This window comes from Annulohypoxylon maeteangense (assembly GCF_022496945.1).
Source record: "Annulohypoxylon maeteangense strain CBS 123835 unplaced genomic scaffold GGS22scaffold_4, whole genome shotgun sequence".
NCBI classification, from domain to species: domain Eukaryota; kingdom Fungi; phylum Ascomycota; class Sordariomycetes; order Xylariales; family Hypoxylaceae; genus Annulohypoxylon; species Annulohypoxylon maeteangense.
In genome coordinates, this window is record NW_025953251.1 from 492,728 (window position 1) to 506,003 (window position 13,276).

The 13,276-nt window shown below is 47.1% G+C and overlaps 2 protein-coding genes across 2 annotated transcripts; one reads left to right on the forward strand and one right to left on the reverse strand.

Annotated features, from left to right (window-relative positions):
* Window positions 1–599: 599 nt before the first annotated feature.
* GGS22DRAFT_106146 (RNI-like protein) lies at window positions 600–5,137 on the reverse strand. The gene is made up of 5 exons (XM_047957811.1): window positions 3,601–5,137; window positions 3,040–3,506; window positions 2,690–2,986; window positions 2,304–2,626; window positions 600–2,248 (listed from the first exon to the last, which is right to left on the reverse strand). Exons 1-5 carry the CDS (start codon window positions 4,689–4,691, stop codon window positions 1,223–1,225), a joined length of 3,204 nt encoding a protein of 1,067 aa, XP_047821039.1. The 5' UTR covers window positions 4,692–5,137; the 3' UTR covers window positions 600–1,222.
* Window positions 5,138–9,410: 4,273 nt separating this feature from the next.
* Window positions 9,411–13,238, forward strand: GGS22DRAFT_156434 (kinase-like domain-containing protein). The gene is made up of 2 exons (XM_047960366.1): window positions 9,411–10,177; window positions 10,264–13,238. Exons 1-2 carry the CDS (start codon window positions 9,761–9,763, stop codon window positions 12,586–12,588), a joined length of 2,742 nt encoding a protein of 913 aa, XP_047821040.1. The 5' UTR covers window positions 9,411–9,760; the 3' UTR covers window positions 12,589–13,238.
* The last annotated feature ends 38 nt before the right edge of the window (window positions 13,239–13,276 follow it).

Sequence of the window (13,276 nt, forward strand, 5' to 3'; positions counted from 1 at the left end):
GCCCGACTGTACGGTGAGGGATGCAAATCCCAGTCCTGTCAGACTGCCGTTAGGTGTGTAGTTGGTGGTTTGAGGTTCGAAGTTCAAACAGCCGTATGCCCTCACATGACAGATTGTTCGGCGTTTAGGGAACATGGTATGAAACTAGATAGCTAGTTTGTAAATTAATCGCCGATGTGAGTTTGAATAGCTCATCATTAGCTAATATTTCTTCCCCGATGTAAGGGACCAAAGGTTCTCTCAACTTCACCTACTTGACTCCGCTAACAAATCAGTCATAAGCCGCTCAATTGTCAAGATCCAAATCCGTCAGCAATTTGGTAGCCCATTTTGGTCATGCGGGAACAAACCAGTATTATGAACACGCCTAGTTTTAGTACAGAAGCAATGAACTTTTGTCATTAGCCGGCTTATGTTTCCCGAACATCGTGGGTGACTCTTATTCGATGTCCCTAGATATCTAAGAGTCGGAACGATCCTCTTCTATCGGATGAGGGACGTATCGTATGAGCCAGCAAGCCTCATGTTACCTACCACGTCAAAGCTAGTCGACCGCACTGCGTAGACTGGTTATCTCAGCCTCGTAGACCAATTATGGATGCCTGACTAAACTCGGAATGCAACCGAATACAGCCTGGTGGAAGGCTACATAATCCGCGTCATCCGCCCTAATTAGAACTCCAACCCGTCTTACGAGAGCACTGGGAAAAGCGACCAGGATATATCGGGACTGTTAGCTCGCATCAAATTCTTGATTCCATCAACGTTATTTGAGGTCGCGAGATTGCAGTTTGCGCCTCTCAACTAGCGTCAATAATTTCATGGAAGTATATGTTAAATAAATCGACGCCCTCGTAAATGAGCAAAATGTAAGTAGCAAACAATATATATAGGCAAATTCAAATTCCGCGTGTCTCGCTGGGTATCTCTCATAATCTAAAACGCCGCCTCTTCAGCTAAACCATAAATCTATCAGTGATAACCGTGCAAGGGGGAGAGAATACGACGTATATCGTATGTAAGTTCAACGAAATTTGTCGGCCTTCGTTGTATACTAAATCCGACAATTATCCTCTGGGTAGGTATATTAGGTCGTAAAAATCCTTCTTTATTTTTTTAATTTAGGAACCAAGTCATCTTAATGATTCCTTCCACGGTGACATGGAGTCAGCATAGACACCCGTGCGTAGGGCTGAACATGGGCCAACGTTATTTGAGTTTATTAAGTTGTATTGGAAGTTTGCTTTCCTTTGTCGCGGGCCGGGGAGGTCGGGAAAAGCCAGGGAGGGAGACTCTCATCTTCCCAAGCGTCGAGGTATTCTGACCTGAACCCGAGCGAGTGGTTTGCAGGATTGCTTCTATTTCTGCCCAGGATCTCGCGTGCTTTCTCAGCTTCGTCATTCCAAAATTCCTCCACCCACTTCAGCAACCCATCCAAGCGACCTTCTGCCGCTTTTAATACTTTGCTTTGAAATGATTTGTTGGGCTGAGCCTGCTGTTTATGAAACAAGCGCTCTTCTTTCTGTACCGCATATTGTCGATCGGTGTCGGATAGGGGGAAAGAAATGATATGATGGTTATAGTTCAGGGCATGAACGAGTTTCGCGAATTGGTGGTGATTGAAACTATTTTGCTGGCAATCGAACATGGCAAGACCCTTGTTCACAGCGAGGACACGGCAGAGCTCGCTCACATCTTCTGCGGAGCCAATGTCGTGGTTGCGAACGCGAAGCTGGCGGAGTGTAATATTCTGCTTTAATCCACCCAATGCTCCAGATAGCCCCCATCCCATATGGCTGTCTTCTAGTTTCCCACTGTACCCGGACAGGTCTAGGTATTGCAGGGTATCATTCAGTTCGAAAAAGCGAGATAGAAGCTCCAATGTCTTGGGGCTCGTTCGATCCGGAGGCCCAGTTCCTATCATACTCAAAAACTCGATCGTTTTGTTATGAGCAAGTGCCTTAAGGAGGCGGTTGAAATTTGATTCGTGCTGAAACTGGACCATATTGAGATGTAGCATTCTCGGCGCTTCGTTACCGTGGATTAAGTCGATCCAGTCGGTCGAACCAAGTTCAAGTGGATTATCGCTGAGCAACAGATGCATGTCCCGACCTGCGCCAAGACGACACAGGAGGCCAGTTGCCATTTCTCCTGATATCCCGCAATTTGTGAGGGCTAAACGACGCAAACTGCGAGACTCATCAAGCTCAATGAACTTCATAATCCCGCACAAAGTATCGAAGTTAACCTATTGTATTCCGTTAATTAATTCCCGAAGCATAGGTGTCTTGAAAATACCCTACCTTCCAACCCGAAAGATCTAACTCTTCTAAATGCCACGGCTCGAAGTTTGATGTCGCGCTCCAGGGTCGGAATAGGGGGCCATTTAGGTTTCCCTTAATTGCATATGCGAGATTTAGACGTCGTAGTCTACTTGCGTCGACGAGGGTTTCTGCGGCCTTGGATGCCTCTATAAGACCCGAGTTATGTGATACATCAAGATTTTCGATGGACGAACGTTGTTCATGTAAGCCCTCCCAGAGTAGCGCAAGTGCGTTCTCGTCGAGGTGACATCGCGATATCGAAATTTTCTTCAGGAAATCAGGTCTATTCTGTAGAGCCCGGGCTGCATAGTCGTCAGTAAACCTGAGCTAGAATATGTACTTAGTAGTTATGATATCAAGCTTACAGAGACCTGCAACGTCGGGCACGCCCAGGGGGTTCCCACTAATATTTATCGAATTGCACCGAGTTTGTAGAGATTTCCAGAGAAGTACTATAGGGGGTACGATTTCGCACACTTGGCCTGTCGGAGACGGAGCGGTCTGACCATTTCCCAATGAAACTGTAGGTTCTCTAGCAAGGACGTTGGTAAGATCGATGTGTCGAATAGACTCCGATCCAAGTAGAAGAGCTACAATTTCTTGGAACAGTACGGAGGAGTTTTCCACGAGGTCGAATTCAACTCGAGTAAGACTACGTTTCCCTAAATAATGTTAACCCGAAACACTTGGTTACCACGCGTGAAGTTCTACGAACCTGTTCGGGAAAGCCATGTTGTAGACTCGAGTCGGGTCGTATTGTCAAAAATGCCGGCAAGACTGGAGAAGTCAATGCCGCGGAATGACAATGACTTGAAAAAGTCGTTGAAGCGTAAGGCACGGAAGACAGCTAAGAGCTGATACGCGTTATAGCTAGACTGTCCCTTCGGCGCAAGAAGAGTAAATTGAGGAGCGTGCCGCACATTCTTCCATTGTACCATCCAATCCACTGGAGCACAGCAGTACCCTTCGATGAATGCTCCTAAAGTCGTTTTAAAACCACAGTAATCTTCGCCATTAGGAAGAGGCATTTGCGGTGCTTCACCATCGATGAAGAACACTTCACGGCGAGTCCAGAGGGGCCAGGCAGGTTTAATATAGGCGTCCATCTTATACAATTTTGACGAAATGCTCCGATGATGTCGGCTAGAAAGCTCTAGTTTCGTAGGGTTTTCTAAGGGCAATCTACTTTTGTTAGAACACATTATAAGTTACAGCTGGAGTGAGGCTAGGACACAACACCAATAAGATACGACAAGATAATTCAGGGTTGTCTTACCGAAAAACAAGATCGAACCTCTCGTCGTTAAGAATTACGTTAACTTTCGACAACCCCACCAACCCAAACCGTATCATGGTAGGATTGTATTTTTCGGCCGTCGAACTTTTCATAAACTGGGCGAGATAACAGAATTTTCGGGTGAGTACTATATAGAAAGCCGACTTATCTCGCCAACCTTTCTTAACTTCACCGGAGTTTGCTGTCGGACTCATACACGGTCGTCGAGGTATGACGGGAAATATTTCTATCTGGGCATCCCAATGCTGCTCGTGTTGAGGTTGAACTCGCCGCTTAAGCTCCGATTCTATTTCAGATGGAATTAACTCTTCGGGGAAAGCCTTGGCCCGTATCTTGATCGCATGCCGAATCTGTTTTAACCAATCGTCGCGATCATCTGGTAGGCTAAAGTCTAACTGGAGACATGTAAATGTGGCCCCTTTTCGATCACTCCACCATACTTCTATACCGAACGATGGACGGGTCCCCTCGTTGTTGAAAACCGAGACGATCTTCTCTAGTGGGACAAATAATTCCCCGCTTGCCCCAAGGTCTCTCAGAGAGCTGACCGATTCAACAGGCGAAAGAGTGTCGGTGCCGCTGTTCGATACCGAGATCTGTGGGAATCGTTCGACTGCAGCAGAACGACTCTTGAACTTGACCAGAGCCAAGGGAGTTAACACCAAGAACTCTTTCTTAGTCCTCAAGATAGACGTTTCCGGTTGGAGAGGCCCGGACTTGAGAATTACCAAGGCATCACCGAAAATGCTAGCGCACTGACTGCCAGTGCCTGAAGGACTCGTAGGTCTAGTCGATACAGAGCCCCGCTCGGTATTGTCCCCCGTTGAAGAACCAGAGGGCCTCCGAATCAAATCCTCCCTCAATGTCTCAAAAGGACGATTCTTAGTCAATGTTCTTTTACGAACTGCTACGGGCGAGTGAGTCTCTGTTTCGGAGGAGCTTGAGATTTGCGAAGTGATACTGAGTGATCTCAACCGCAAAGCTTTCATAGCTGAAAAAGACGGGCGTCTTTGAGACATCTGGATTTCCTTTCCTTCAACTATCGGCTGACGGTGAGTTTTAAGATCCATGATCGAACTTGTGAGACCCGATGTTGACCTTGATTACGGCGTACAAGTCTAAAAATTCTTGATACCCGCAGTGGGTTATCGTAAGCTCATAACACCAATGCGGACGTGATGAACCCGAACAAGCCGGGGGATTAACGATTGGCAACCGGACTTGGAAATAGCGAGACCTGCGGAATAGCTGATAAGAAGAATTTCAACACGCCACATACGACATTGCTCGCGAGCTTAGCTAATCACTCCTTAATCAGCGAGGTATCGTCCCCTCGGGTTTAGGTCCACGAGAGAGCATATTGGACCAAATATACTGAGGGAAAAAAAGAATTGGTCTCGATGAGGGCCTCCGGAAAAGACACTTGCGATAGACTATGTAGAAGCTATGCAGAAGCTATGCGTGCAAGCTCCTAAAACGTATCTTGATCAGCTTTCAAGAAATCGATGGCGTGAACATTAGCGTTGGTTGGGTTCGGTCCGGAACTGGACACAAAAGCCTGATAAGGTAAGGTACATCTTATCTTCATCTCGTTACATGCATTCTGTATCTCGTAAGCTACTTAATCAGCCCTCGTTAAGTATTTATACAGTAGACTTTATGCAGTGATCTGCCCCGCTACTATCCGCTAATGCATTGTTCCAGCCTCGATGATGCTATGATCCGGTTTGGATAGATTATCTGGTCCAATAGGATTCAAGCTCTGTTTATTCAGGTTTTATGAAATGACGTATTCTATTTATTTTTGCACGAAAACAGCAATTCCATATGTATCTATGCAGATATGTAGATATATCGTGTACTTACATAAGCAAATCAATTAGATGAATTGACACATGTGATTCTTCCAAGTTGTCTTTCAAATGCCACTCTTGTTTCTTTTAATAATCTGATGTTTTGATGTAAGGCACAGTGGCATTTATTGCTATAGCAAACATTTACATCTACTGTGTTAATACTGGTATTAGCTCACAGTGACTATAAAACTTTTTCGACACTCGCAAAGTATTATAGTATAGTAATGTTTTACCATCAAGAAAAATCTGATTTATACGTAATGCTACGAGCCAGCGAGCGTCGGACTTACTGTAGGAGTGACCCCAGATCTAACAGAATGGAGATTATCCACAGTCAGCTCTGGTGGACACGACATACATACAGCACTAAAATCTACAAGCCTCTTTGTGTAACAGCTGAAAGCGAAAGTAAGTCTTGGAACCCAACCAACTCTGCCCTAACAAAACTCGCAGACCTTGAGAAATGTAGAAAATAATAAAGAGCACCGTGGCTTTTATTCGGAAGATACCGTGAAGCCCTTTATCGAGGGTTACGTGTTTGCGCCTCTCACGTGTGCAAGTTCGTATAGCTCATACAGATTTTTTAAAGTGTTTATTTAGTTCGATGTTATTGCTGAGCATTGAGCATGTTTCAAGGCTCAGCCAAATGCTCAGTTGGACGAAAGTCGGTCAACCTCACGATCGACGGCTGGCATAATCCAGCACTACCAAACTGGGAACTACCATGTTATTGATGCACTCCAAGCATCCAGGGTGGCCTGGCAGTGCATACACGTGTTGTCTTTTAAAAGTAAACAATCCTTTCTCCAAAAAGCCTGCAGCTCCTCTGTAATGTCAATTGGCCCAGTGCTGCGACATTGACGAACAAGATGTTTGACCACCTAACCAGCTAAGCTGCTGGGCTTGGCACACTGAGCCTGAATTTAATGAGACTGCCTTGACATTGAGCGCGTAACATGACGCCTGGTGTTTTATGATCTATCTTGGGCTTTGTGTTGTCGTGAATCTCCTGACATGCTAGTATGGGTGCTGGTATGATACAACACGGCAGAGCATGAAGATGCTTGATATTAACAAAAAGCCTACAGTAGAAAGTTCAAGGCCGAGCAAGCGTGACGAAAACCCCAGCTCCAAAATCCTCGAGGATCTCGGGATTCGTTGCGGTGTACCATGCAATTTAAATGAGCTTGTTATTGCCTTGTGATACCGAGCGCGGGAGCAGCCAAGGCCTTTGCAGCCGCAACATGCAAAAGGTGACCGGACAACAGCATAATACGACTCGATGCGTGCTAAAAAGATGCGGGCGTGACAATGAGGATCCTCTAATCCCACCTTCGCAGCCTTTGGTTTCTCGGTCCCGGGTCGACGCTAGCAAACTTCTATTACAGCTTCCAGATCGCTAAAAAGATCCCTAAATATCCCTAAATGTCCCTCAATGTTGGATTAGCCCCTTGCCTGGGAAAGCTCGGCGTGGTATGCACGTCTGGAAGATCCAATGAGCTGAGCATCTGGCGATGATCCGTCTGAGCGACTCCGATCTCACGGAGAAACACTATCGCGATGGGCTGAAGCCGGCGAATCAACCCTGTCCGCGAACTGATGTTATCTCCTTAGTAAGACGGATATTACTACTACATATACACATAGCATTAATTTTTTAATGAGACGATGCTATGAAGTCAGAAGGATCGCGTTAGAGGACGCGCCCATGACTTCGTCACGTTCAGAACGCTTTAAGGATATTCATAAGGCGCAGGTATCATCAAAGCCGATCTCGACGATGGTAATATATATGGTCATGCTCAATATATCGTGGCGAAGTCTCTCCTAAGAACGACGTTTTATCGATGAGACGCCCTAGCCAATAGGCGGGGAAAGGTTACTAGGTACTGTAGGTATGCCAAGTAATGTGCATATCACGACCCATTGGATTCGGGATATGCAAGATACTTACAGTACTTACCTTGGTACAAGTACTTCAGAAAAAGAAATACATTCGCAGATAAAGTACGTAAGCCGGTAAAGCAACTTTGCCGAGATGCTGGGGGTGAGAGGGGAAATAGATGACCCCTTCAGAAATAGCAACGGCGACAATGTGAACAATCCTACATACGTAAACCATACTGTCGGTAAGAGGCGAGAAAAGAGGCGAGAGTGAAGGCTATGATGGATACAAAAGGGCTCTAAGTCCGCTTGACGCCCCGAATGCACCCATCTTATCCGGGCTGGTCGAAACTTGGAGGGTTTCAGGTTGGAGATCATAGCCTAGCCCCCTGTCAATCGACCCCTAAAATACACGCTTGTGGATACACTCTTGCCTTGTCAGCCCCTGTACATGCCACCTCGCAGGTGGGATATGACTTGCTGAAGCGGCCGAGTGACTCGGGAATGCCCAGATAGCCCAGACAGCCCACTGAGCCCAGGCTGCCAGTTGCGAATAACAACGGAAAAGATCCAGCAGTCCCAATGTCTATCCAATCAAGGTGACGCCGTTTACTGGCTCCTTTGACACCTTGCCTCAGCTTTGCTCACCACCGCTCCTCTGCCGAGCTTTTTTTCGAACGACTCTAAAGATTGCGGTTGACGACATCTCGTCGTATTATTAGTAGCGTCCTCGTCATGGACCCAGCCATTTGTAACACTGGTCCTAAAGAATAGTGTAAAGCCATCCATATGGATCTTCAACGACTAGGACAACCAGACGATCTCAGATACATGCTACATACCTACCTAGGTATGTATGTACTGATGCTAGCAGACTAGTATACGGTAGACTACTGTAGCGTACGGCAGTCCACGCTGTAGCTGCTCGGGTTCGAAATTGGATATACGGATGTAGCTTAAAGGGGTACGCACGCCGCGATCTTAAATGGGGGCGGAATGTGATTGTCGACGAGTAGCCGCCCGCTGCCCGCACATGGACACCAACATTTGTATATCCGGTTTGGTATTATAGGGGAGGTTGCCCAAAAAATAGAGTAGGTGTATGTACTATTATGCGAAGTACTATGTGATAATTGTCCCGAGGGAGGCATATGGCAAAATCAAGGTACCAGGTAGGCAAGGTATGTTATGTTGGTGGTAACTGGGGAATGGGGATACAAACTCCAGAGTAGTGAAGGGAGACAAGGCTGTTTTTTTTTTCTCATCCTTCTCTCTTCTTCTCCCTCTGATCTTCAGCTTGCATCACATGGTCGCGGTAGACGCGCAATGAAACAGAGAGCAATGATCATCGTCTGAGGGACCAGGCTCTGCCACGGTGTATCGGTGTGTGCCGTTTCTCGCACATTACGTATCTCTACGAATCGTTCTCGAATCAGTCGAATCAAATGAATCTCTCGTCCGATGGGCGATTAAATGCGAGATAGTGGGCAGAGTGGGTTGGTGGACCAAGGTGGATGAGTCGATGACGGGACTTTTTTTTTATGATCTAGTGGCCGTGCGCTCCTTGTCGAGTTTCAACTTTTCAACATCAGCAGCATCAGCTACCGCCGTTCTTGTTTATTCCTCGGCCAATCATAATCGGGAAAATGCATCCAGACGATTGGTGCTACACAGTAAGAATACCGTGGTATTATAAGTGGTTAAAAAGTTTATTTTATGCTCCCCTACTTGGTAGTGGCCGCAAAGTGAAACCCCCGAACCCGAACGCTACTGCACATTTACACCTCAACAACGGTGAGAATATAATAAATGAAATACTGTATAATAGAGGAAAGTGGGTAGGAAAGGTACTTGGATAGGGTAGTAGGCGATCCACGACTTAAGCTATTCTAAGGAGGTGGGGCTAGTCAGCCTGCAACTAAGATAGAATGACCCTTGAAAGTTAAAGTTACACCAACACCAGCGAAAAGTCAGGTACCTGTCGCCTGTAAAATGTGCTTTCAGGGCTAAGGAAGGTACCAAGTGATACTAGGCAGAATGTACCTGTAAATCTTCTCCTGCAATTAACATTGAATCCCATCCCCCAATCCCAATCCTGCCAAATCCCAACTCCAAACTCCACACTCTTTATCATCGACACACTCTGGCGATTTGCGAAACCTCCCTAATTTATTTTTCCGTTTCGACACCGCTCGCTGGCGTAATTTACTCTTTGTCCGATCCCCGCTAGAAGGAACGGATGATAGAAGAAAAAATTATTCAAGGCGTTGGGAAATAAAGAAAAAAAAATTATACTCGTCTCCTCTTTTTAATACGATCCCCTCCGTTCAATTCTTTTCCCATGTGTTCCTGACAGTGGAAAACCAGCCACAATCGATAACTCAACATCTAGATTCACAATGGCAATGCTAGCTTCGAAGTCGTCTTTTCCGGCTTCGCTGGCCTCCACGAATGCCACTTTAGTCTCTAGTGCTCAGCCGTCTAGTATGGCTCCTACGAGACGAGCACCGGCTGTTCATGCCGCCGGCCAGGTTTTCGCCAGCCCTACCGAGTCTGAATTTTCCGACGTCGACGGCCCCGATGCCGTTAAGAACTGGTCCGAGGACCAAGTATGCGAATATTTGAGAAGTGTCAAGTGCGGCGAGTATGAGAAGTTATTTAGAAAGAATAACGTCAATGGCGAGAATTTATTAGAGATGGACAAGGAGGTCCTCAAGGAGATGGGCATCGACAAGGTTGGCGATCGGGTTCGATTATTCCTCGGCATTAAGAAACTCAGGACGAAAGCGTACGCAAATCAAAAGAGACGCAATCGGGTAAGTAATTGCTGGATTACATTCGAAAGAGATTTAGCAATAATCCGATGGTTTGGTTGGGGACGTCTTCTGACATTTGATTATAGGATTCTTTCGGAGGCTTAGATTCTCAATATACTCCCTCCTCGACTGGCTCACCTCGACCCTTTAACTCCGGTAGTCGAGGCCTCGGCTCAGCGAACAAAAGATATTCCCGGCAAATTGACATGTCAAGCCTGGCAATGAACTCCTTGTCCGAGATGGGAAGACCTGGTTCTCGACCTACTTCACCTTTGCCCAATTCCGATGCACGAGGTCTTAGACAACAGCGGTATCAACAAGCTCAGCCGTACATGATCAATACGTCTAACTCGAGCGGCCGAGGACCTGGATCGCCTACCATGACGGGCCGCCTGGTAATTAATCACACGAGAAATGCCTCGAGTCAGGATGGTTCGCTGATGGCTGCTTTACCACAGGGTCAAGACGTCATTCGCGTCATCTCCACCGGCGGCGTTACGAAGGTAGTCAAAATCGCGGACTGCAGCAATTGCGAAGAGGTTATGCGAGTAACACTACGAAAGTTTGCCTTGCGGGAGGACCATGATCGCAATTATTGTTTCTGGGTATTAGCTGGTGTAGACCCCGATCCTAAGCAATCTCGGCGTCTCGGCGATACTGAACTATGGCGCATCGTTAAGGATCAGAAGCGGCCGGAGAGAAATCGTCTAATCCTTAGGAGGGTACCTTCTGGCGAACCTGGAGAAGCCGAACTGCAACGAGCCGCCTCTATCGCCATGGAAGAAGCCCAACAGTCGCATGCACGTGCCCTCGAGAATGTGCAAGACAAGAGAAGTCAACTGAAGGTCCAGAAGTTGCTAGGTGAGAGCTGGAATGAAGGACTTCAGCAACCGCTGTCGCCGATATCTTTCCAAGATAGGGAGAGAAATCTTCACAATGCCGCTCGGGATCTGGAACGGCCCGCCTCCAATGAAACCAAGCCACCCTTTCCGAGGCGTAAGGGACTTCTTAGGCAGTTTGGTGGATTGAGGCCGCCTAGCGAATTGATTACTTCCGACCTTACATCCTACTTCCCCGATCACCCTCGAGAAGATATAGATCGGACTGCGCGTTTATCCATGCGTAGATCCACTCGCTTGAGCAAGGTGAACAGCCGACTTAGTGTTGCTAGTAACCTCAGCTTTGCATCAAGCATCCAAGATGCACCACCTATCCCAACTATCGCGGATTCGTGGTTAAGCGGCGGCCAACTGGCCAAGGTCAGAGCTCGTGAAATCCAGGGCAGAATGCCGCACGGATTCCGCGACTCTGTTGCCTCATCCGTCTTAGATACCCTTCAGGAGGAGTCACCTATCGAGCCTAACCGCAAGTCCTACGTCTCGTTTGCAGACAGCAGCTCAGATAGCAATCCTATCAGCATCACCGACCCCGAAGGACACGCCCGCCAGAGCTACTTCGACGAAACTAGTACTCAGGGCTCCGGTTCCCTGAAAGAAATCACCCAGGCTCTAAGCGAGGATGGTGAGGATGCCGATGAGGAGCTCCAGAGTTTCCTAGCTGGGGAATCGTGGGATGACAATAAGTGGATGAAGGGTGCCTTGATCGGCCAGGGATCGTTTGGTAGCGTGTACTTGGCCCTTCATGCTGTAACTGGCGAGCTTCTTGCCGTCAAGCAAGTTGAGACACCCTCCCCCGGCGCAAATAGCGCCACAGATGCGCGAAAGAAGAGCATGATCGAAGCTCTCAAGCGAGAAATCGGCCTGTTGCGAGATCTTCGACACGCGAATATTGTTCAATATCTTGGATGCAGTTCCACAGCGGAGCACCTGAACATTTTCCTAGAGTACGTCCCTGGTGGCTCTGTTCAGACCATGCTTAACTCGTATGGTGCGCTTCCCGAGCCATTAGTCCGCAGTTTCGTGAGGCAGATTCTGCAGGGACTCTCGTACCTGCATAACCGAGACATTATCCATCGCGATATCAAGGGCGCCAATATCCTCGTGGACAACAAGGGCACAATCAAGATATCCGATTTTGGAATTAGCAAGAAGCTTGAGGCTTCTAACATTCTCAGTGGTGCCAACAACAACAAGCACAGGCCTTCACTCCAGGGTTCAGTATTCTGGATGGCTCCCGAAGTGGTCAAGCAGACCTCCTATACCCGTAAGGCCGATATATGGTCTCTCGGCTGCTTGGTTGTCGAAATGATGACCGGTACCCATCCTTTCCCAGACTGCAGCCAGCTACAGGCCATCTTCAAGATCGGTGGTGGAAAAGCCGCACCTACTATTCCGGATAATGCTAGCATTGAGGCGCAGACATTCTTGAGCCAGACTTTCGAGATAGATCACAATCTACGACCAAGTGCGGACGAGCTGATGCTGAGTCCATTCTTGGCTCCTATTACCTAGATGGTAGGCGGAGAGATTTTTTTCTTCTTTTAAGTCTGACATTTTTTCGATACCCCTTTACAACAACGGAGATGGACTTGCCGGCATCCAAACTAGGAATAATTTGAATGGCGTGTGTCGTTGGGCTTTGTTTGTCACCCTCATTCTCGAACGAAGTTGTGCTCCTGAACGACAATCGGCTATACGCGATCCACGTTGATCACTTTATTATATGTGGCTACTGTTCGTAGTGTCACAAATCTCTTTTATAGGCAGCCATGCTGTGGCCATGGGAAACGTGTCAAACCTCCAGTTCCAGGGATGAGTTTACGGAAATTTCTATTTGGCGGATAGTGGCAAGAGGCTTTTGACAGTCTCTGCATGAGTGGAAATGGGGATTTATAACGATGCATTGGCGAGGCGAAAGGGGCAATGGATAACTAATCTGGGCTGGCTTCTACATTCGGGCTTGTGTTATTTTCGGTTTTACGATCGGCATTTTGAAGCACGGTTGCAATGAATTCAAGGTGCCGAATATATGAATGAGAAGCAAATGAACTGGAACGATTACTTATAACACTTCTCTCTTGCAGATGCAAACTTTTGTAATTATATATATCACAAAGGTTTATATAGTGGACGAGGGAAATATAGATGCGAATCACTAATCACCAACGATTCTTAAAAGTTTATTTTCTGGACAATCGCT